The sequence below is a fragment of the Cherax quadricarinatus genome, chromosome 20 (assembly GCF_038502225.1).
Source record: "Cherax quadricarinatus isolate ZL_2023a chromosome 20, ASM3850222v1, whole genome shotgun sequence".
Lineage (NCBI taxonomy): Eukaryota > Metazoa > Arthropoda > Malacostraca > Decapoda > Parastacidae > Cherax > Cherax quadricarinatus.
In genome coordinates this window covers 3,766,326-3,793,060 of record NC_091311.1, presented here as the reverse complement: position 1 = coordinate 3,793,060, position 26,735 = coordinate 3,766,326, and the positions used below count along the sequence as shown (strand labels likewise).

At 39.9% G+C, this 26,735-nt stretch overlaps 1 protein-coding gene across 2 annotated transcripts in view; it reads right to left on the bottom strand.

Moving 5' to 3' along the window:
- The window catches only part of LOC128687535 (ATP-dependent Clp protease proteolytic subunit-like), a 254,816-nt gene that overhangs the window by 8,108 nt on the left and 219,973 nt on the right, over positions 1 to 26,735 (bottom strand). For both annotated transcript variants that reach the window (XM_070086866.1, XM_070086865.1), the window contains one exon: positions 11,681 to 11,786. In XM_070086866.1, the coding sequence (XP_069942967.1) occupies positions 11,681 to 11,786 (106 nt within the window). The remainder of the gene's footprint in view (positions 1 to 11,680; positions 11,787 to 26,735) is intronic.

Here is a 26,735-nt window from a genome sequence, read left to right as displayed (position 1 = left end):
CATCAATATCCAATGCTACACAGCATCTTCAAATATCAGTGTCATTGTCATGCTGTATGTAATACAGTGGACCCCCGGTTCGCGAAGTCATCGGTAACCAATAAATCCGGTATCCGAAGCATTATATCGCAAAAAATTTGCCTCAGTTCCCATTACAAAACCCGGTACGCGATACGATTCGTACGAGACATGTCCACGTGTGGCCTGAACTGCCCCGTGTGTGCCAGTGTTTACAAGCCAGCCAGTGTGCGCATATCTAAGGATACATTTGGTACATTCCATATTATCACTGTTTTTGGTGCTTGTTTCTGCAAAATAAGTCACCATGGGCCCCAAGAAAGCTTCTAGTGCCAACCCATCTAGACCAAGGGTGCTAATGACTATTGAAATGAAGAAAGAGATAATTGCAAAGTATGAAAATGGAGTGCGTGTGTCGGACCTGGCCAAGATGCATAGTAAATCCCAATCAACCATCTCTACAATAGTGAGCAGGAAAACGGCAATCAAGGAAGCTGTTGTTGTAAAAGGTGCAACTGTGATTACAAAACAGCGATCGCAAGAGTTAGAAAATGTTGAGAGACTGTTATTGGTGTGGATAAATGAAAAACATAGCTGGAGATAACATCTCTCAAGCGATCATTTGCAAAAAGGCTAGGAAGTTGCATGAGGATTTAATTAGAAAAATGCCTGCAACTAGTGGTGATGTGAGTGAATTTAAGGCCAGCAAAGGTTGGTTTGAAAGATTTAAGAATCGTAGTGGCATACATAGTGTGATTAGGCATGGTGAGGCTGCCAGTTCAGACCAAAAAGCAGCTGAAAAATATGTGCATGAATTCAAGGAGTACATAGAGGCTGAAGGATTGAAAACTGAACAAGTGTTTAATTGTGACAAAACAGGCCTGTTTTGGAAGAAATTGCCAAGCAGGACTTACATTACTCAGGAGGTAAAGGCACTCCCAGGACATAAGCCTATGAAAGACAGGCTTACTCTGTTGATGTGTTCCAATGCTACTGGTGACTGCAAAGTGAAGCCTTTATCGGTGTATCACTCAGAAACTCCCAGAGCGTTCAGGCAAAAGAATATCCTCAAGGCTAATTTGTGAGTGCTGTGGAGGGCAAACACTAAGGCATGGGTCACTAGGGACTTTTCTATGACTGGTTACACCATGCATTTGCCCCCACTGTGAAAAATTACCTAACTGAAAAGAAATTAGACCTTAAGTGCCTCCTGGTGTTAGACAATGCCCCTGGTCATCCTACAGACTTGGCAGAGCGACTTTGTGGGGACATGAGCTTCATTAAGGTCAAGTTTTTGCCTCCTAATACCACTCCTCTCCTGCAGCCCATGGACCAGCAGGTCATTTCCAACTTCAAGAAACTGTACACAACAGCTATGTTTGAAAGGTGCTTTGAAGTGACCAGAGATACTCTATTGACTCTAAAGGAGTTTTGGAAGGATCACTTTAATATCCTAAATTGTGTAAACCTTATAGGTAAGGCTTGGGAGGGAGTGACTAAGAGGACCTTGAACTCTGCTTGGAAGAAACTGTGGCCAGAATGTGAAGACAAAAGGGATTTTGAAGGGTTTGAGGCTAACCCTGGGAATCCTATGCCAGTTGAGGAATCCATTGTGGCATTGGGAAAGTCCTTGGGGTTGGAGGTTAGTGGGGAGGATGTGGAAGAGTTGGTGGAGGAGGACAACGATGAACTAATCAATAAATAACAAAAAAAGGCACAATACCATGACTGGAACGATACACAAATAACCCGCACATAAAAGAGAGAAGCTTACGACGACGTTTCGGCCCGACTTGGACCGCATGTATCTTAATTTCATCTTGTCGGTATTATATACCATTCTTGTACTACTACTACTACTACCACCACCACCTCTTCCTGCCTATATATAGCCATCCTGCTCCTCTTCTGGTTAGTGTGACTTGTGCAAATGGTCCAAGTCGGACCGAAACGTCGTCGTAAGCTTCTCTCTTTTATGTGCGGGTTATTTGTGTACGAACTAATCACTGATGAGCTGCTAGATCATCTTCAACAGCAAGAGGCCAGACCTGAGGAAACTGCTTCGGAGGAGGGTTTAGAGAAATTGAGGAAGTTGCCTACTTCAAAGATTAAGGAAATGTGTGCAAAGTGGCTTGACGTGCAAACCTTTTTTGATGAAAATCACCCTGACACAGCTACTGCAAGCCGTGTTGGCAACCTGTACACTGAAAATGTTGTGAACCACTTTAGGAAAGTCACAAACGAACGAGAGGTACAGGCCTCTATGGACAGATATGTTGTGCGACTGAAGTCCAATGACTCTCAAGCTGGTCCTAGTGGCATTAAAAGAAGAAGGGAAGTAACCCCAGAAAAGGACTTGCTACCTCAAGTCCTAATGGAGGGGGATTCCCCTTCTAAACATTAAAAACTTCGATACTCTCCCATCCTCCCATCCCATCAATCATCACCAATCTTCATTAAAGGTAAGTGTCAATTATTCTATTGTGATTATTCTATTGTTATTATTGTTATTGTAATTATTCTATTGCATTAAACTTAATATTTCATGTGGTAAAAGTTTTTTTTTCATACTTTTGGGTGTCTTGCACGAATTAATTTGATTTCCATTATTTCTTATGGGGAAAATTGATTCGCTTTCCGATAATTTTGCTTGACGATGAGCTCTCAGGAACGGATTAATAACGTGAACCGGGGGTCCACTGTATGTTCTTATATATTGTTTGAGGCTACTCTTCTCTCACCCACCTTCCAGTAACATCAACAACCCCTGATGCTGATGGTACCATTACTGTTACTGGCACCACCACCTCCACCACTAATGCAGCCAGCGCTGCTGATGCTACCATCATTGTTGCTGACAACCACACTTGTGCAGTTAGTGGTGCTTATACCACTGCTGCAGGTGCAGCAGTGCTGCTGCTGCTGCTACTGCTGTTGCTAATCCTCCTCTTCTTAAAACACAGTCTTCTCTATGATTACTTGTCTACCTCTGATCTGCTACAATACCTGTTACCCATCATTATTTCTTACTGTTGATGTCTCTCCCTAGCATGCCTCTTCTTCTCCACCATTTTTTTTCACTTATGCCATATATAGCACTGTATGACCCTGACAGGTTCCACACTTTCCTATGAATATAATAATAATTGTTTGCCAATGACAAATACAGTGGAACCTCGGTATACAACCAGCTCCCTACTCGAACAAAGCTCAGCACTCGACCAAACAAATACGACCTGCCAGACTTCACTGTAAACTATTTCATGTTCCTTCGGATTTTTTTTTTGTATTATTTGTATAAATAAGTCACCATGGGGCCTACGACGAATAGCCCTTTGACTGTCGCAACCCCCAATACTGAGGTGTCTCCTGGTGTCACAAAATTTCAAAAAAAAAAAAATTGTTTTTTTCTTATGAAATGATGGAGAATCTTTTCCCGATTGTAAAGACACCAAAAAAACGAAATTTGATGGAAAACTGACGGAATTATGCTCTCGCGAAGTTAGCGACCTCGACGATATTCACAAATCGGCAATTTCGCCCACTTTGAGCCCTATTTTCGGCTAATTCCATTATTCTAGTCAACCAAACTCATAGTTATTTCTTCAGAACTCCATTTTTGCCATCGATTGAGTACAAGAAACTGCCCATTTACCGATTTCAACTACCCAATAACATGGTCAGAAATTTGCAATTTAGCCAATTTCACGAAAATTAAAAAATATGACAATTTCAAAATAAGGACCAGAATGAACAATGCAGACATTCCTGGCTCTAAAACAACATTTTCTTTGTTCATCAGTCATGTCTCCAGGCCCCTGTGATATTACTCTTGCTTTTTATTTTGAAATTTTATTCAAACAAAAAATAGAAGATTTACTGTTATGCAGACTACTGCAATACTGTAATAATTATATAAATTACATCAACCCATTCATGACTGCATATTAGAATGGCTATTTCGACATTTATTGGACAATGACATCATTTGTTTACTTTTGAACATCGGCAAAAATCAAACATTTCCCTTACTTTGTGCTCCATTTCCAGGTTCTTTTTATAGTAAAATTAATCAAAATCACCTCTATTTCTATTATATAGTTTCCATTCTATCTAATGAGACCAAGAAAACGAGAATACAACCACAAATACTATACGAAAATAGACCACAAAGTCGGCATTTTAATTAAAAAAAATGGTCAGAGTTTTTTTTTTCTCATTATACACTGCGTGCTCCAGGATTTTTTTTATATGGTGCACACTGACCACACAGACCCATTCTCTCACATGTGGGCCTACCGGCTTTCTCCTGCCTGATCTAAAGCCGCTAGAATTTATGAGTATATATACGTCAAACACGGTACCTCGTAAACGTATATATACGGCCGCGACAGTCAAAGGGTTAGTGATAACAGCAAACCAAACAAAAAATTGGTTGGGAAGAACTTGTTCGATACTCAAATGGAACGTCACCTGAACAGCCATCTGGAATGAATTAAGGTCATATACCAAGGTTCCACTGTTGTTTGAGGCATAGTAAGCAACAGGTTAGAGATTGGAAAATGTCTTGTAGCCCTATTAACAGCTGTATTGTATAACTCAAGGATAATAGTATTGTTAACAGTTGTATTGTATAACTCAAGGATAAGTATTGTTAACCTGGAGTTTACCTGGAGAGAGTTCCGGGGGTCAACGCCCCGGCGGCCCGGTCTGTGACCAGGCCTCTTGGTGGATCAGAGCCTGATCAACCAGGCTGTTACTGCTGGCTGCACGCAAACCAACGTACGAGCCACAGCCTGGTTGGTCAGGAACCGACTTTAGGTGCTTGTCCAGTGCCAGCTTGAAGACTGCCAGGGGTCTGTTGGTAATCCCCCTTATGTATGCTGGGAGGCAGTTGAACAGTCTTGAGCCCCTGACACTTATTGTATGGTCTCTTAACATGCTAGTGACACCCCTGCTTTTCATTGGGGGGATGTTGCATCGTCTGCCAAGTCTTTTGCTTTCGTAGTGAGTGATTTTCGTGTGCAAGTTCGGTACTAGTCCCTCTAGGATTTTCCAGGTGTATATAATCATGTATCTCTCCCGCCTGCATTCCAGGGAATACAGGTTCAGGAACCTCACGCGCTCCCAGTAATTTAGGTGTTTTATCTCCGTTATGCACGCCGTGAAGGTTCTCTACATTTTCTAGGTCAGCAATTTCACCTGCCTTGAAACGTGCTGTTAGTGTGCAGCAATATTCCAGCCTAGATAAAACAAGTGACCTGAAGAGTGTCATCATGGGCTTGGCATCCCTAGTTTTGAAGGTTCTCATTATCCATCCTGTCATTTTTCTAGCAGATGCGATTGATACAATGTTATGGTCCTTGAAGGTGAGATCCTCCAACATGATCACTCCCAGGTCTTTGATGTTGGTGTTTCGCTCTATTTTGTGGCCAGAATTTGTTTCGTACTCTGATGAAGATTTAATTTCTTCGTGTTTACCATATTTGAGTAATTGAAATTTCTCATCGTTGAACTTCATATTGTTTTCTGCAGCCCACTGAAAGATTTGGTTGATGTCCTCCTGGAGCCTTGCAGTGTCTGCAATGGAAGACACTGTCATGCAGATTCGGGTGTCATCTGCAAAGGAAGACACGGTGCTGTGGCTGACATCCTTGTCTATGTCAGATACGAAGATGAGGAACAAGATGGGAGCGAGTACTGTGCCTTGTGGAACAGAGCTTTTCACCGTAGCTGCCTCGGACTTTACTCTGTTGACTACTACTCTCTGTGTACTGTTAGTGAGGAAATTATAGATCCATCGACTGACTTTTCCTGTTATTCCTTTAGCACGCATTTTGTGAGCTATTACGCCATGGTCGCACTTGTCGAAGGCTTTTGCAAAGTCTGTATAAATTACATCTGCATTCTTTTTGTCTTCTAATGCATCTAGGACCTTGTCGTAGTGATCCAATAGTTGAGACAGACAGGAGCGACCTGTTCTAAACCCATGTTGCCCTGGGTTGTGTAATTTATGGGTTTCTAGATGGGTAGTGATCTTGCTTCTTAGGACCCTTTCAAAGATTTTTATGATATGGTATGTTAGTGCTATCGGTCTGTAGTTCTTTGCTGTTGCTTTACTGCCCCCTTTGTGGAGTGGGGCTATTTCTGTTGTTTTTAGTACCTGTGGGACGACCCCCGTGTCCATGCTCCCTCTCCATAGGATGGTAAAAGCTCATGATAGGGGCTTATTGCAGTTCTTGATGAACACGGAGTTCCATGAGTCTGGCCCTGGGGCAGAGTGCATGGGCATGTCATTTATCGCCTGTTCGAAGTCATTTGGCATCAGGATAACATCAGAGAGACCATACCCCGGCCGGGATTGAACCCACGGTCAGAGAGTCTCAAAACTAGCTGGTCTAGTGGCTACGCGACGGGCTGGAGTTTTGAGACTCTCTGACCGCGGGTTCAATCCCTGCCGAGGTATGGTTTGTTTGCAATCGTGTCATTACGACTCTCAGTCTTCGACTCTCAGTCTGGTTAGCGGCTTGCTAAAAACTGAGTCATATTGGGACTTGAGTAGCTCACTCATTTCCTTGCTGTCATCTGTGTAACACCCATCTTGTTTAACCCTTTGAGGGTTTTCGTCGTACTAGTACGTCTTACGAGTAGGGGTTTTTGACGTACTAGTACTCATAAATTCTAGCGGCCTCAAATCTAGTGGGAGAAAGCTGGTAGGCCTTCATATGAAAGAATGGGTCTATGTGGTCAGTGTACACAGTCTAAAAAAAATCCTGCAGCACACAGTGCATAATGAGAAAAAAAAAACTTTGACCATTTTTTTTTAATAAATCAGCGACTTTGCAGTGTATTTTCGTATGGTATTTATTGTTGTATTCTAGTTTTCTTGGTCTCATTTTATAGAATGGAAGACATATTACAGAAATTGAGATGATTTTGACTGGTTTTACAAAGAAAAGTGCCTTGAAATTGAGCTCAAAGTAGCAGAAATGTTCGATTTTTACCAAACTTCAAAAGTACACAAATCGTGCCAAGCGTGCAATACACGTCAACTGGTGAGTCTAATATTCTTTCACAAGTGCACCAATAATACTTATACCATTTTTTACACTAATGCAGTAGTCTGCATAACAGTAAATCTTATATTTTTTGTGAAAATAAAAATTCAAAGTGGAAAGCAAAAGAATATAAGAGGGGCCTTGAGACGTTACTAATGACTAGAGTAAATGTCATTTTAGTGCTAGGAATGTCTTTCTTGTTTATTCTGGACCCTATTCGGAAATTGGCATCTTTTGAAATTTGTGTGAAATTGGCAAAATTGCTAAATTCTGACCACTGTACTGGATAGTTGAATTTCATAAATGAGTGGTTTCTTGCACCCATTCGATAGAAAAAATAGAGTTCTAGCGAAATATTCATGTTTTTTGTCGACTAGTACAGTGAAATTGGCCGAAAATGGGGCTCAAAGTGGGCAAAATCGCCGATGCGTAAACATCGCCGAGACCGCTAACTTTGCGAGAGCATAATTCCGTAAGTTTTCTATCAAATTTCAAACTTTTGGTGTCTTTATGATCGGGAAAAGATTCTCTATCTTTTCATAAGAGAAAATAATTTTTTTTTTTTTAAATTTGGCCGACCCTGAGAACGAGTTTCGGAGAGGGCCTGTCGACCCTCAAAGGGTTAAGTAGGGGCCCAATACTGGACGTTGTTCTCGACTTTGATTTGGTATAGGAGAAGAAATACTTTGGGTTTCTTTCGATTTCATTTATGGCTTTTAGTTCTTCCCGCGATTCCTGACTCCTGTAAGATTCCTTTAGCTTAAGTTCGATGCTTGCTATTTCTCTGACCAGTGTCTCCCTACGCATTTCAGATATATTGACCTCTTTTAGCCGCTCTGTTATTCTTTTCCGTAGCCTGTAAAGGGAGCGCCTGTCACTTTCTATTTTACATCTACTCCTCCTTTTTTTTAGAGGAATAAGCCTTGTGCATACATCGAGTGCCACTGAGTTAATCTGTTCTAGGCATAAGTTGGGGTTTGTGTTGCTTAGTATATCTTCCCAGCTTATATCAGTTAGGACTTGGTTTACTTGGTCCCACTTTATGTTTTTGTTGTTGAAGTTGAATTTGGTGAATGCTCCCTCGTGACTAATCTCACTATGTAGGTCTGGGGCTCCGCGCATACATGTCTGAACCTCAATTATGTTGTGATCTGAGTATATTGTTTTTGATATGGTGACATTTCTTATCAGATCATCATTGTTAGTGAAGATGAGGTCTAGTGTATTCTCCAGTCTAGTAGACTCTATTATTTGCTGGGTTAAATTGAATTTTGTGCAGAGATTTAAAAGCTCGTGTGAGTGTGAGTTTTCATCAGAGCTGCCTCCTGGTGTTATTACTGCAACAAATTATTTGCTATATTCCTCCATTTTAGGTGTCTGAAGTTGAAATCCCCCAGGAGCAAGATGTTGGGTGCAGGAGCTGGAAGATTTTCCAGACAGTGGTCAATTTTTAACAGTTGTTCCTGGAAGTGCTGGGATGTTGCATCCAGAGGTTTGTAGACTACCACAATGACTAGGTTTTGGTTCTCGATCTTTACTGCTAAAACTTCCACTACATCATTTGAGGCATTAAGCAGTTCTCTGCAAACAAGTGACTCTGCAATGTACAGGCCAACCCCCCCCCCTTTGCCTGTTCACTCTGTCGCATCTGTATAGGTTGTAACCTGGGATCCATATTTTGTTGTCCAAGTGATCCTTTATGTGGGTCTCAGTGAAAGCCGCGAACATTGCCTTTGCCTCTGCAAGCAGTCCACGGATGAAAGGTATTTTGTTGTTTGTTGCTGGCTTTAGACCCTGTATATTTGCAAAGAAGAATGTCATCGGACTGGTGGTATTGTTGGTACTCGGGGGGATTTTTTTTCCGGCATTAGTATCTGTATCTGTTGGTTTGGAGTGGAGGCCATCGACTGTGGTTCCACTCCAGGAATGACTGGATTTAGTGTATGATTTCTGCCATTTCCTGCCAGGTTTTTTTTCTTTCCTGGCAATAAAAAACCTCTCCCTCTTGGGTGGCTGTGGCTACCCAGGTTTTCCCATGGCCTGGATGTTTTGTATCTTTTTGTCCCCTTTAGATGGTGTGCCTGGCAATTTAAGTTATAACATAGTCTTTCCTGTACTGAAGAGGTACACATTTCAGGGTGAAAAAGCTTACAGGAAGGGAGTTTGCATTTTCCTGTTGTCATATGGGCACGGCATTTTCTAGGGTGGTCATAGTTGCACGTCCCATCTGTTTTTCCAGATTTCCCATGCCTGCAGATGCCAAGTGCACAGTATATGCACAGCCTTGGTTTCTGTTTGCCTTGGGTTTCTGTGACTATTCCCTGTTGGTGCATGTTTACCTGTCTTATTCCTATCCTCATTAGCACCAACAATGGAGCTCCCATCAGTTGTTTTTGGTAATATATTCTCACTATTGCTAGTGGAGTCCTCTTGTTTGCTATTTCCTGTGGTATTTCTAGTTTGCAATATTGGTTTTATCTTATCTTTGACTACACTTGCTTCCCCACTATGGCTCCTGTCTCCCATGAGGTCATTTATATGCATTCCTTCCTGCGTATAATTCCCGACTACCTGGACAAAATCTCCAGCTTAACCATTACTGTCTACCAGGACAGCACTATCAGCCCCACATTTACTGACTACCAGGACATCACCTCCAGCCTAACAGTTTGTGACTACATGGCCAGTATCAAGGGCAGTACCATCCAGCCCAGACTTTTTATGTTCCCATCTGTTGTAGAAAGCTTCCAGGTTGTCTATGAAAGCATCTTTGATGTTATCCTTTTTTAATACCCTTGTGATTTTAGTCCACAGATTTATCTCAATTGGGTATACCCAAAAACACTTCCCTGTTTTAATACTGCTTGTAGCTAGTTCTTGGATATCTGCACAAGGGGCCTGACACCAATTTCCACAAAAATGACAATTTATCCATGTGGAAGCCCGTTTGTTTGATTTGTTTCATAATGATTTGGGCTTCATAATGATTTGAATGGTTGATTTACTGTAATTCTACTAGCAACCTCTTGAATACTCTATTAATAACCTCCTTAAAGTGAAGCTCTAGCTATTTGTATTTCTATTTCTAACTGTACTTGTATATTAGGACAGCTTACCGGTGTGCGTTCCTGATTTATATTTATTGTTTGTGTTTGATAAGGGCACCTACAACTACATCCGTTTACAGTCTGCTTTATTGTCCAACGAATCCGTTTGAAACCAGTCGAGGGTTCGGACCAGTCGAGGGTTCGGACCAGTCGAGGGTTCGACCAGTCAAGGGTTCGGAACCAGTCTGATCTGATCAGTGGGTCACTTATTTAAAACATACTGGGCTAACACATGAAGGATCTACTGGAAATTATCTACCCGAGTAATATGTGATTTGATTGATACAAAAGTATAACTTGCGTGTTGAAGAACCGGTGATTGCTGGCAGCTCCTACAATGACAAACAGTCAAGCCTCAACCCTTGTTTATCGATCACTGTATCTAGCTTTTCTAGGTTTTTTCCGTCCCCACCACAATAAATACTACATTATCACTATAGTTGACTGGTGGAAATTTTGGAGGAAAGACGCTTTTTCTGTAGTAATATTTGCTTCTCGTTGTGTATATTGCGACCGCTGGTAACTACAGGTTATATGACATTCACAGTATACGTCTGGTATTTCAAGAAAAAAGAAACTAATGAAAGTCACTCCACTCCATAAAGTACCATTATAATACTGGTTAGTTGCTACTACAACACTGTATTCTGCTATTCACTGGTATCACCAGATTATATGCGAGTACACTAGCAGGCCAGGAAGATTATTAAAACAGCTGACCAGTGTGGTAAGTAGGTGGCGACTTCTGGCATCTGCCTCTATAGGCTTATCACTTCATTTACAAATTCACCTGTTTTCAAATGACACTTTAGCATTTCTTATCTATATACTAGGGAGCCACTGTAGTATACACTATACACTATGTATACACAATGTTATCAGGGAGACTTTCTTTCCTCTGACAAAGAAAAGTTCCATTATTATTATTTTGCACACGGCACACTAGGCCTATGATTCCCCTCTGGCAGTAAACTCTGCTAGGTAGTGCACACTAATTCTCCTTTTTTTGACTCAGTATATAATGTTTTCTGCCCAAGATTGGTTCCAGGCGCTAGAGGGATGTATCGTATAGGATTGATGGCACAAATTAAAGTTCTAGCACGTAAGATTGACCGTGAAAACACGAGAAAACACGGAGCACAACGAGGCACGCTGACACGCTACATGCTCTTCCTCTTAAGAGTTGTATAACTGAAGGATAATGAGTATTGTTAACAATTATACTGTATAACTCAAGGGTAATGAGTATTGTTAAGAATTATATTGTATAACTCAAGGGTAATGAGTATTGTTAACAGTTGTATCGTGTAACATCAAGGACATGACTATTCTGCTGGGATCTTGGGACCCCATGTCACCTAGAAAAGTGTTTCCAGGTTATAAAACACTAAAGTCAACACACCTATCAATTTAAAATGGCTGATACCAACTAAAATTATGAGAGGATTCTTTAGTATTTATATATCATAGTTGGATTGCATCACACTACAAACTTACCAATTTTTTCTAAAGAAAGGCCAGTATGTTTAACATAAAGATTATTGAGCCGGTCTTTTAATCGGAGAATCTCTTCTGCGTGTATCTGAATGTCAGTGGCTTGGCCCTGTAAAGAAAATAATTTCATTATTTTTAATCAGAAACACAATGGCCTCTCAGCAATTAAAACATTAAAAATGTGATTAAAAAGTTATCTTAAATAACTAAGCCCAAACAATCATTAAACACAAAACCATAAAACACTAACTAAAATGAAAACTTAAATTTTCATGAAGAATTAAAACTTACGATATATCCATCTCTCAAAAACAAAACTTAAAATGAACCATTTACACTTGCAAGTTACAGCAGAACTAGCATATATAATAGTACTGTTTATACCCAACATGCTAAGTTATTCTAAAAACAAGCAAACATTCTGTTACACCTTGCCAGTATAAACATATTTGTTTTATCTGCAATTCAGATTTGATGTGGAATTAACTTCTGTTTTAAGATCAAACTCAGCAGTTAAAATATAAGCAGAACATTTATCTGCTGATTTTTTAAAGCAACTACCTCATATTTTTTTTACTTTTTAGATTGTAATTAATTGCTCAACTTATTATATATTACAAATCAGATCTTACTCCCAAATCAATATTATATCATAGTGACTATCTATCCAATTAACTTTGTTTACCAATACAGGTCCGCCATCACAAATCCGGCAATCAGTTATTCGGTTCCTTCAATTATTCAGCACTGATTTTGGCTAGCATAATTTCAAATTTCCAGGGTCGCCACACCAACCTGCTGGTACTGTTTGGTGGTGCTACTTGCTGCATAAGTCATTCCAATTTCTTTTTCTCCATTTATTGTTTTAACCTGCTTACTTTTAGCCCTAGCCATGGTTCCAATGAATAAAAGAAATGCTTCTCATTATGTAAAGCACCTACACAGTACATTATCCATTAAAGATAAGGTGGATCTGAAGCCACTGTCGGTTGCCATGAGCTCAGTCTCATGAAGCAGGAGAATATACTTTATTATTATGCTAGTATCAACACTACAGCTTATTTGCCTATCACAACTGATCTAATATGACATAAGAAACAATATAAATAACATAAAACATGTTAAATACTCCAGAATGAAAAATTATTTGGCATAACACCGAGCAGTTCGACAGAGTTATGAAGAGGATATGGTAAACAAATACCATTCTCCTATCCTTGTCTTGGGGGCTTATATTAGAGAAAACGGAGTATAGCACAGGGCCAACTATGATATACACTCGTACTCCACCATAAACATGAAACAAAAAAGTTATTTTCTCTCTATAGATTATCACACATAGCAGCATATGTGTAGAGAACCTAGGATAACCCCAAAAAAATCAACGTGGCTTATTTTTAGTGCCTGGCTTGGGTTAGCCATATATGATTTTTGGTAAATATTCGATTCCCAGCCAGGGTAGAAACATTAGGCGTGTTTTTTTACACCTGTTGTCTATGTTTACCAATCAGTAAATGGGTACCTGGGTGTTAGCCGACTAGTGTGGGTGTTACCCTGGGACACTGACCTAATTTTCTTGAAATACTCAGCATAACAAGTGCCTTTCTATACAGTAGTATGTCACTGATGTCAGCTAGGCCTATATACCTTGTTCATGTACGTGTAATAAATAAAGATATTATTATTATTATATTATTATTATTTCAAGGTAGTAGGTTGGTAGACAGCAACCGCCCAGGGAGGTACTACCGTCCTGCCAAGTGAGTGTAAAACGAAAGCCTGTAATTGTTTTACATGATGGTAGGATTGCTGGTGTCCTTTTTTCTGTCTCATGAACATGCAAGATTTCAGGTACGTCTTGCTACTTCTACTTACACTTAGGTCACACTACACATACATGTACAAGCACATATATACACACCCCTCTGGGTTTTCTTCTATTTTCTTTCTAGTTCTTATTCTTGTTTATTTCCTCTTATCTCCATGGGGAAGTGGAACAGAATTCTTCCTCCGTAAGCCATGCGTGTTGTAAGAGGCAACTAAAATGCCGGGAGCAAGGGGCTAGTAACCTCTTCTCCTGTATATATTACTAAATGTAAAAGGAGAAACTTTCGTTTTTCCTTTTGGGCCACCCCGCCTCGGTGGGATACGGCCGGTGTGTTGAAAGAAGAAGAAGAATTATTATTATTATATTATTATTATTTTCTCAGCTGTTTGTTGGGTTATCTTATTCAAATTTGGGCAATGTATGATGGAAAGATAATACTTCTTCACGTACACCAAAAATGAAAGAAATCAGACCATAAATAGCAGAGTTCACTTCTCAGCCATTAGCGGCTGCTTAGAGGTATATGTATTTTTGTATGGTTGTTATGGTTATATTCACATTTTTTCGGTCTCATTTGATAGAATGAAAGATATATTACAGAAATAGATATGATTTTGATTGCTTTCATAACGAAAATATTTTATTTTATTATCACACTGGCCGATTCCCACCAAGGCAGGGTGGCCTGAAAAAAAAAAACTTTCACCATCATTCACTCCATCACTGTCTTGCCAGAAGGGTGCTTTACACTACAGTTTTTTAAACTGCAACATTAACACCCCTCCTTCAGAGTGCATGCACTGTACTTCCCATCTCCAGGACTCAAGTCCGGCCTGCCGGTTTCCCTGAACCCCTTCATAAATGTTACTTTGCTCACACTCCAACAGCAGGTCAAGTATTAAAAACCATTTGTCTCCATTCACTCCTATCAAACACGCTCACGCATGCCTGCTGGAAGTCCAAGCCCCTCGCACACAAAACCTCCTTTACCCCCTCCCTCCAACCTTTCCCAGGCCGACCCCTACCCTGCCTTCCTTCCACTATAGACTGATACTCTTGAAGTCACTCTGTTTCGCTCCATTCTCTCTACATGTCTGAACCACCTCAACAACCTTGAAATTGCACTCACAGTAGCAAAAATGTTCTATTCTTTAGCGAAGCTCAAGAGTAAACAAATGACGTCACCGTCCAATACCTGTCCACCTGCCAGTCTAAATTCCAGTACGGAGTCAAGAATGGATTGACATTATTTATACAATTATTACAATAATGCAGAAGTCTGCATAACAGTAAATCTTTTATTTTTTTTTTTGTGAACAAAAATTCCAAATGGTAAGCAAGAGTAATACAAGAGGGGCCTGTAGATGTGACTAATGAACAGAGAAAATGTTATTTTAGTGCCAGGAATGTCTGCACTGCTTATTCTCGATCCTATTTTGAAACTGGCCTCTGTTGAAATTTGTGTGAAATTGGCCAAATTGCCAATTTCTGACCACTTTATTGGGTAGTTGAAATAAGTGAATGGGCGGTTTCTTGTACTCAGTTGACAGACTAGACGTAAATAAGTTTATTCAGGTATACACAAATACAGTTACATAGATTATCATACATAGCAGTGTATGTATACAGAACCTAGGATAACCCAGAAAAGTCAGACAAAGTGACTTATTTCCAGTACCTGGCTTGGGCTTGCCATATATGATTTTTGGTAAATATTTTTTTTTCTTGGTTGTTTGTTGGGCTATCTCATTGAAACTTGGGCAATGTATGATGGAAAGATACTTCTTAACGTACGACAAAAATAAAAAAGATGGACGATAAATAAGGGAGTTCACTTCTCAGCCATTAGCCGCCTCTTTGCAGTACGTATATATTTTCATATGGTTTTTATGGTTGTATTCTCATTTTTTGGACTCATTTGATAGAATGGAAGATATATTACAGAAATAGACATGATTTTGATTGCTTTCATGACGAAAAGTACCTTGAAATTGAGCTCAAATTAGCAGAAATGTTCGATTTTTGTCGATGTTCAATGTGTAAGTCAAGTTGGTTAATTTTATTAAGTGTATTCTAACTTAACCACTCTGTAATTCAGCAAACTCAGTAATCCAGCACACTACAGGTCCAAATGATGCTGGATTTGTGATGGAAGACCTGTACTTAATTTAGTCCCTTATATATTTTCTCCTTTATTTTAGCTTTAACCCTTTCAGGGTCCGTCCCGTAGATCTACGGCTTTACATTCAGGGTCCAAACCGTAGATCTACGCCATGAGCTCAGCTCACTCTGATAAACTGTGAGTGGTACATTTGGGCCTAGATATGAGAGAATACATCTATGTGGTATGTGTGCACCACATAAAACAGATCCTGCAGCACACTGTGTATAATGAGAGAAAAAAAATGAAATCATGATTTTTCGATTAAAACAGCAACTTTGCAGTGTTTTTTCGTATGTTTTTTATAGTTGTATTTGCGATTTCTTGGTCTCATTTGATAGAATGGAAGACATATTATAGAAATAGAGATGATTTTGATTGGTTTTAGCACTGGAAATGGCTGGAAACTGAGCTCAAAGTAGCAGAAATGTTAAATTTTTGCCGATATTCAAGAGTAAACAAACGACCTCACACGTCTAATACACATCAGCTGGTGGGTCTAATATACATTCACAAATATGGTGATGATATTTATACAATTATTACAGTATTGCATAACAGTAAATCTTCTAATTTTTGGTGTGAATAAAAATTCATTATGTGAATAAAAAATCAAAATGGAATTTATTTGTAAAGCCTCAAAACATAACTAATGAACAGAGGAAATGTTAATTTAGTGCCAGGAATGCCTACATTGTTCATTCTGGACCCTATTTTGAAATTGGAATATTTTGAACTTTGTGTTAAATTGGCCAAATTAACAATTTCCGATCACTTTATTTTGTAGTTGAAACAGTTGACTTGGCGATTTCTTGTGCTCAATCGATAGAATAGAAGTAATACTAGTGAAATAGCTAAGAATTTGGTTGACTGGAATAATGTAATTGGCCTAAAATGGAAGTCAAAGTCGGCAAAATCGCCGATTCGTAAATATCGCTGACACATCAAAATTCGCAAGAGCATAATTTCGTCAATTTTCCATCAAATTTCGTACTTTTTGTTTTATTACCTTCACAAAAAGATTCTCTACGATTTCATAAGAAAAAATAACAAATTTTTTTTTTTTAAATTCTTGGACACTGGTGCGTGACTCCAGATTTGGGCCTTGGACCCTGAAAGGGTTAAATAACTACCTTAGTTCATATATTTGCAATTGTTAAAATAATCAAGGTGCTATTTTCAGGTGCTAAAGTGTAATAAGTTCACTATTTTGCCATTATATTCCCAAGCTCATTTATTTGATTACCACTTTATTTGTTCACCGCAACTTATATTAGACCCTTTCATATGTTCTCCTTTATTTTAACTTTAAAGAACTACCTTTAAATAACTATCTACTGTTATATTCCCAAGCTCCTTTATTTGATCATCACTTTATTTGTTCACCACAAATTATTTTAGTCCCTTTTATATTGTCTCCTTTATTTTAGCTTTAAAGAACTACCTAAGCTCATATTTTTACATTTGTTAAAATAATTCAGGTGCTATTTTTTAGCTTTAGAATATTTACTTTGTCTTATACTTAATTCTAACTAAAGATTCACTATAAATCTTATGATTACAAGCATTGATCCTCATACCAACCTCTTATTGAATGACTTAAATCAATCAATCAGTAACTGTAATTACTACACAGCAGAACAAACAAAGGCACTTCTCAGAGCCAACAACATAACTGTCTTTAACTACAATGTCAGATCTTTAAGCAAACATTACGATGACCTCATAGCATTACTAAATTCCCTGCATGCCAGTATATCCATCATTACTCTCACCGAAACCTGGCTAAAGCCTGATACTACAGATGTCTATGCCATTCCTGGTTACACAGCCATACACAACTGTAGGCCAGATCAACAAGAGGGTGGCACAGCTATATACTACTCAGACCAATTAGAATGTATCACTAATACTTGCACAAGGGATGAACATGGGGAATATATACTACCTAAATTCAAATCCAAATACCTACAAAAACCTCTCACAGTGATAAACATCTACAGAGTACCACAGTCAAATATTAGCCGTATGATAACTGATGCACGCATGAACAAAGATCACTTACTACTCTCAGGTGACTTCAATATAAATCTCCTACAAGACCAGGACCCACCAGTTACTGAATTCACAAACACTATGAGTAACTGCATGTTGCTACCAACAGTAACAAAACCTACAAGAATTACAGAGACTAGTGTTTCCCTACTAGACCACATCTGGACCAACACCATATCCTCTTTAAAATCAGGCATAATCACAGATAATACCACAGACCACTACCTTACCTTCCTCATCACAAACCTTGGCAAATTACCCCTAGACACTACTAAAGTCACTTTCAGACTTCACAATGAGGCAGCCATTAATAACTTCACAACAGCAGTGACAAACATTGACTGGCACACTGAGCTAGAAATTTATACAGATTGTGATGAATGTATTAATAATTTTCTAAAAAAGACCCAATACCTCTATAACAAGCACTGCCCTAAAAAAACTAAACAGATGACAGTTAAGAGACCGAACAGTCCCTGGCTAACACCCAGCATCCTCAAATCCATAAATACAAAGCACCTATACGAAAAACAGTACAGAATGGGTCACATAACAAGAGACCAAACAAAACGTTATTCATCAATCCTAACCAGCCTGATAAGAAGGGCTAAAAAATTGTATTATGAGAACAGATTATTCAACTTAAAAGGTGATATAAAAAAAGACCTGGAAAACTGTATCAGAAATTCTAGGAACAAAAAAGATATCAGGAAAAAGTGCAATTGAACTAACAAAACCAGATGAACCCCAACTCCCACCAACTGAAAGGCAAACAGACTCAATGATTTCTTCTTCACCATAGGAAAACACCCTGCCAATAAAATCCCAAGCTCAAATACCCCACCCAATGACTGCCTCACTGGCAACTACCCGAACACACTGTTCCCAGCTCCGACTAACCCAACAGAAGTCTCCCTTATTATCAATACACTAAAAAAAAGACAGGAGATTTAAATACCCTACCACCCTTTATATACAAAAAAGCATCACAAGTGCTGTCACCAATCATTGCAACACTCTTTAACAAATCCATCGAATAGTGAGAGTCACCCCGATCCATAAAGGAGGAGACCAAACAGACTTGAATAACTATAAGCCAATATCCAACTTACACCCTCTCTCTAAAATCTTTGAAAAATTAATTCATAAGCGAATCTATTCCTACTTCATCTCCCACAACATACTCAACCCCTGTCAGTTTGGGTTCAGGCCTAATAAAAATATGAATGATGCTATTATACACATGCTAGAACAAATATACACTGCACAAGAGAAAAAAGAAGTCCCACTGGGGATCTTCATTGATTTATGTGAAGCTTTTGATAGTTGACCATGACTTGCTCCACATAAAATTGTCGCACTATGGTATTAGAGGGCACTCCCTCAACTACCTAAAGTCTTACCTCAGCAACAGAAGCCAATATGTGTACACAAATTGAGCAAACTCTTCCGCACAGCCAATTACAATTGGTGTCCCACAGGGAAGTGTCCTTGGCCCTCTTCTCTTTCTCGTTTACATAAATGACCTACCAAATGCATCACAACTACTCAAACCCACACTATATGCAAATGACACTACATACGTCTTCTCTCACCCTAGCCCAGTCATGCTAGCCAATGCTGTGAATACCGAATTACAGAAAATATCTACCTGGATGAGGACTATCAAACTTACTCTCAACATTAACAAAACCTACTTCATTCAGTTTGGTAACAGAGCTACAGATGTCCCTCTTAACATAATGATAAATGGATCACCTATCACAAAGCTCACAGATGGAAAATTCTTAGGAATCCACCTTGAATTTCAAACACATATACAACAAATTTCCAAGACAGTAGGCATACTATCGAAGATACGGTACTACGTTCCACAGTCAGCCCTCCTGGCCCTATATCACTCACTTATTTACCCCTATCTCACCTATGGAATTTGTGCATGGGGCTCAACAACAATCAACCATCTCAGACCATTAATTACCCAACAAAAGGCTGCAGTCAGAATGATAACAAATTCCCACTACAGGCAGCACACTCCACCAATATTCAAAACTAAACCTACTCACCACACAAAACATCCATACTTATTATTGTATCTACTACATACGTAGAACACTTAATTCAGATATAAACCCTCCCCTCAAATGTCTCCTTACCAACCTCAACAAAACACATGACCATAACACAAGGCATAGATCACTCTTTGATGTTCCTCGTGTCCATCTCACACTATGCAAAAACGCAATGAACATAAAAGGCCCAAAATTCTGGAATTCATTACCTGTGAGTATAAAAGAAACACTGTTTATAAATTCAAGTCTCTTCTTAAAAATCACTTATTCACCCACAACTAAATAAATACTCAGTAATTGTATCTCATAAATGTTTAACCTGTGACCCAACCAAACTGTGTTATTTTTAATTACATTACCTAACAGAATACAGTGGACCCCCGCATAACGATGGCATCACATAGCGATTATTTCGCATACCGCTTACTTTAATCGCAAAATTTTTGCCGCGCATAGCGATTAAAAACCCGCTCACCGATTTTCGTCCGAGACGCGTCCAATGTGCGCCCTCAGCCAGCCTCACATGTGCCGCCCGTGCCATTGTTTACCAGCCAGCCTCCGCGCTAACATCCAAGCATACACTCGGAATATTTCGTATTATTACAGTGTTTTCGGTGCTGTTTCTGGAAAATAAGTGACCATGGGCCCCAAGAAAGCTTCTAGTGCCAACCGTACACCAATAAGGGTAAGAATTCCCATTGAAATGAAGAAAGAGATCATTGATAAGTATGAAAGTGGAGTGCGTATCGCCGACCTAGTCAAGTTGTACAAGAAACCCCAATCAACCATCGCTACTATTGTGGGCACCAAAAAGACAATCAAGGAAGCTGTTCTTGCCAAAGGTTCAACTGTGTTTTCGAAACAAAGATCGCAAGTGATGGAAGATGTTGAGAGACTCTTATTGGTGTGGATAAATGAAAAACAGCTAGCAGGAGATAGCGTCTCTCAAGCGATCATATGTGAAAAGGCTAGGAAGTTGCATGACGATTTAATTAAAAAAATGCCTGCAACTAGTGATGATGTGAGTGAATTTAAGGCCAGCAAAGGTTGGTTTGAGAGATTTAAGAAGCGTAGTGGCATCCATAGTGTGATAAGGCATGGTGAGGCTGCCAGTTCGGACCACAAAGCGGCTGAAAAATATGTGCAGGAATTCAAGGAGTACATAGAAACTGAAGGACTGAAACCTGAACAAGTGTTTAATTGTGATGAAACAGGCCTGTTCTGGAAGAAAATGCCAAGCAGGACCTACATTACTCAGGAGGAAAAGGCACTCCCACGACATAAGCCTATGAAAGACAGGCTTACTCTTCTCATGTGTGCCAATGCTACTGGTGATTGCAAAGTGAAGCCTTTATTAGTGTATCACTCTGAAACTCCCAGAGCGTTCAGGCAAAAGAATGTCCTCAAGGATAATTTGTGTGTGCTGTGGAGGGCAAACAGTAAGGCATGGGTCACTAGGGAATTTTTCTATAACTGGTTACACCATGCATTTGCCCCCAATGTGAAAGATTACCTAACTGAAAAGAAATTAGAACTTAAGTGCCTCCTGGTGTTAGACAATGCCCCTGGTCATCCTACAGACGTGGCAGAGCGACTTTATGGGGACATGAGCTTCATTAAGGTGAAGTTTTTGCCTCCTAATACCACTCCTCTCCTGCAGCCCATGGACCAGCAGGTTATTTCCAACTTCAAGAAACTGTACACAAAAGCTCTGTTTGAAAGGTGCTTTGTAATGACCTCAGAAACTCAACTGACTCTAAGAGAGTTTTGGAGAGATCACTTTAATATCCTCAATTGTGTAAACTTTATAGGTAAGGCTTGGGAGGAAGTGACTAAGAGGACCTTGAACTCTGCTTGGAAGAAACTGTGGCCAGAATGTGTAGACAAAAGGGATTTTGAAGGGTTTGAGGCTAACCCTGAGAATCCTGTGCCAGTTGAGGAATCCATTGTGGCATTGGGAAAGTCCTTGGGGTTGGAGGTTAGTGGGGAGGATGTGGAAGAGTTGGTGGAGGAGGACAATGAAGAACTAACCACTGATGAGCTGATAGATCAACTTCAAGAGCAAGAGGCCAGACCTGGGGAAACTGGTTCAGAGGAGGGGAGAGAGAAATTGAAGAAGTTGCCTACTACAAAGATAAAGGAAATCTGTGCAAAGTGGCTTGAAGTGCAAACCTTCATGGATGAAAATCACCCTCACACAGCTATTGCAAGCCGTGTTGGCAACCTGTACACTGACAATGTTGTAAAACACTTTAGGGAAGTGATAAAGGAACGAGAGGTACAGGCCACTATGGACAGATATCTTGTGCGAAAGAAGTCCAGTGACTCTGAAGCTGGCCCTAGTGGCATTAAAAGAAGAAGGGAAGTAACCCCAGAAAAGGACTTGCTACCTCAAGTCCTAATGGAAGGGGATTCCCCTTCTAAACAGTAAGAAGATAATGCTCTCCCCTCCTCCCATCCCATCAATCATCACCAGATCTTCAATAAAAGTAAGTGTCATGTAAGTGTGCATGCCTTTTTCAGTTTGTGTGTATTAAAATTAATATTTCATGTGGTAAAAAAAAAATTTTTTCATACTTTTGGGTGTCTTGCACGGATTAATTTTATTTCCATTATTTCTTATGGGGAAAATTCATTCATATAACGATTATTTCGCATAACAATTACCCCTCTTGCACGGATTAAAATCGTTAACCGGGGGTCCACTGTACTCCATTCTACTGAATGCACAGCAACACAGTAAATGGCCATATGACCTGTCTTTGAAATGCTCATTTGTGCTTAACTGTTATCTGTTTACAATAATGTCTACCACTGAATATATCACTGATTAGTTAATCTTCAGTTAATTTTAAGCCTGCCCATAATGATCTGCATACAAGCGGCTTTGGCATGTTACACTTAACCAGGCCTGGTGGCCTGGTGGCTAAAGCTCCCGCTTCACACACGGAGGGCTCGGGTTCGATTCCCGGTGGGTGGAAACATTTCGACACGTTTCTTTACACCTGTTGTCCTGTTCACCTAGCAGCAAATAGGTACCTGGGTGTTAGTCGACTGGTGTGGGTCGCATCCTGGTGGACAAGATTAAGGACCCCAATGGAAATAAGTTAGACAGTCCTCGATGACGCACTGACTTTCTTGGGTTATCCTGGGTGGCTAACCCTCCGGGGTTAAAAATCCGAACGAAATCTTATCTTATCTCTTATCTTATCTTACTTCTATGTATCATGTTCAAATTAATAAATTAATAAACAAATAAATAAACAGATACCATGGAATACCTTTGAGCAACTAAACCAATCATAACAAACACACAACATGAGGTCACAAGAAGAAAGATTTTCCACTTTACTGATAATACTATTAATACGTAACCTCATCAACAGTTTCACTCACAGGCCCAAGTGTTTTTTTCTTTCTCTACTTCCTTGTTATCCTCATGATTTGAATAAAACTTAGTACGTACAGTGGACCCACGGCATACGATGGCATCGGCATACGTTAAATCCAGCATACGATACATTTTAAAGAAAAAATTTGTTTGTTTGGTCTCATTTGATAGAATGGAAGATATATTACAGAAATAGATATGATTTTGATTGCTTTCACGATAAAAAATACCTAGAAATAGAGCTCAACCTAGGAGAAATGGTCCATTGCTTGGCTGTTTCAGAGTAAACAAATGAGATGGATGCTAAATAAGGGAGTTCACTTCTCAGCCATTAGCCACCTCTTTGCAGTATATTTTCCTATGATTTTTATGGTTGTATTCTCATTTTTCCGGTCTCATTTGATAGAATGGAAGATATATTACAGAAATAGACATGATTTTGATTGCTTTCATGACGAAAAGTACCTTGAAATTGAGCTCAAAGGAGCGAAAATGTTCGATTTTTGCCAATGTTCAATGTGTAAGTCAAGTTGGTTAATTTTATTAAGTGTATTCTAACCTAACTACTCTGTAATCCTGCAAACTCAGTAATCCAGTACACTACAGGTCCCAATGATGCTGGATTTGTGATGGAGGACCTGTAATAATGATAATAATAATAATAATAAAACAGTGGACCCCCGATATTCGATATTAATCCGTTCCTGAGAGCTCATCGAATGTCAAAAATATCGAAAGTCGAATTAATTTTCCACATAAGAAATATTTATTATTATTTTTTTTTTTATTAACACACTGGCCGATTCCCACCAAGGCAGTGTGGCCCGAAAAAGAAAAACTTTCACCAACATTCACTCCATCACTGTCTTGCCAGAAGGATGCTTTACACTACAGTTTTTAAACTGCAACATTAACACCCCTCCTTCAGAGTGCAGGCACTGTACAGTGGACCCTCAACCAGCAATATTAATCCGTTCCTGAGAGCTCATCGGTAATCGAAATAATCATTAGTCAAGTTAATTTTCCCCATAAGAAATAATAGAAATCAAATTAATCCGTGCAAGACACCCCAAAGTATTGGAAAAAAAAATTTTACCACATGAAATATTAATTTTAATACACACAAACTGAAGAAGACATGCACAGTTACATGACACTTACCTTTATTGAAGATCTGGTGATGACTGATGGGATGGGAGGAGGGGAGACCGTTGATCTTGTTAGTGTTTAGAAGGGGAATCCCCTTCCATTAGCACTTGAGATAGCAAGTCTTTTTCTGGGGTTACTTCCCTTGTTCTTTTAATGCCACTAGGACCAGCTTCAGAGTCACTGGACTTCTGTCGCACAACATATCTGTCCATAGAGGCCTGTACCTCTCGTTCCTTTATCCTAAAGTGTTTCACAACATTGTCAGTGTAATAGTCACCAGCACGGCTTGCAATAGCTGTGTGAGGGTGATTTTCATCAAAAAAGGTTTGCACTTTAAGCCACACTGCACACATTTCCTTAATCTTTGAAGTAGGCAACTTCTTCAATTTCTCTCTCCCCTCCTCTGAAGCAGTTTCCTCAGGTGTGGCCTCTTACTGTTGAAGATGCTCTAGCAGCTCATCAGTGGTTAGTTCGTCATTGTCCTCCTCCACCAACTCTTCCACATCCTCCCCACTAACCTCACCAATATGAGCACTAGTTCCAGGCATTTTTTCCTGTTCACCTGGGTGTTAGTCAACTGTTGTGGGTCGCATCCTGGGGGACAAGATTAAGGACCCCCAACGGAAATAAGTTAGACAGTCCTCGATGATGCACTGACTTTCTTGGGTTATCCTGGGTGGCTAACCCTCCGGGGTTAATCGTTTCTCGGTAATTGTTTCACGTTAAGCCACACCAACAACACTCTCTCCACATCTTCGAGTAACACAGCTGATGGTGGTGCAGCAACAACAACAGCTGACTGTGGTGCAGCAGCAGCTGCACCTTTGGCAAGAACAGCTTCCTTGATTGCCATTTTCTTACCCACAATAGTAGCGATGGTTGATTGGGGTTTATTATACAACCTGACCAGCTCAGAGACACCCACTCCACTTTCATACTTAGCAATGATCTCTTTCTTCATCTCCATAGTAATTCTCATCCTTTTTGCTGTAGGGTTGGCACTAGAAGCTTTCTTGGGGCCCATGGTGACTTATTTTGCAGGTGCAATCACTACAAAGGCTGTGATAATATGAAATGTTCCAGTTGTTCTATGTTTGGGAGCGACCGCGGTGGCTGGCTGGCTTGTAAACACTGGCACCAAGGAACAAGTGAGGCGCGCTCAGGCCAAAGTGGACGCGTATGGTACGGAACGAATAGCACTGGTCGGGTTTTTAAGCGCTAGTTGAGGCAAAAACTTTGCGTTAAAATGTATCGCTAGTCAGATTTATCGTTAATCGATGCCATCGCTGGTTGAGGGTCCACTGTACTTCCCATCTCCAGGACTCAAGTCCGGCCTGCCGGTTTCCCTGAATCCCTTCATAAATGTTACTTTGCTCACACTCCAACAGCATGTCAAGTATTAAAAACCATTTGTCTCCATTCACTCCTATCAAACACGCTCACGCATGCCCGCTGGAAGTCCAAGCCCCTCGCACACAAAACCTCCTTTACCCCATCCCTCCAACCTTTCCTAGGCCGACCCCTACACCGCCTTCCTTCCACTACAGACTGATACACTCTTGAAGTCATTCTGTTTCGCTCCATTCTCTCTACATGTCTGAACCACTTCAACAACTCTTCCTCAGCCCTCTGGACAACAGTTGTGGTAATCCCGCACCTCCTCCTAACTTCCAAACTACGAATTCTCTGCATTATATTCACACCACACATTGCCCTCAGACATGACATCTCCACTGCCTCCAGCCTTCTCCTCGCTGCAACATTCATCACCCATGCTTCACACCCGTATAAGAGCGTTGGTAAAACTATACTCTCATACATTCCCCTCTTTGCCTCCAAGGACAAAGTTCTTTGTCTCCACAGACTCCTAAGTGCACCGCACACCCTTTTCCCCTCATCAATTCTATGATTCACCTCATCTTTCATAGACCCATCCGCTGACACGTCCACTCCCAAATACAGTGGACCCTCGACTAACGCTATTAATCCGTTCCTGAGAGCTCATCGTTAGTCAAAATAATCGTTAGTCAATTTAATTTTCCCCTTAAGAAATAATGGAAATCAAATTAATCCGTGCAAGACACCCAAAAGTATTGAAAAAAAAAAATTTTAACACATGAAATATTAATTTTAATACACACAAACTGAAGAAGACATGCACAGTTACATGACACTTACCTTTATTGAAGATCTGGTGATGATTGATGGGATGGGAAGAGGGGAGTGTGTTGATGGTCTTAGTGTTTAGAAGGGGAATCCCCTTCCATTAGGACTTGAGGTGGCAAGTCCTTTTTCGGGGTTACTTCCCTTCTTCTTTTAATCCTCAGACTGTCGCGGCCGTATATGTACGTCTTACGAGGTACCATGTTTGACGTATATATACTCATAAAATCTAGCGGCTT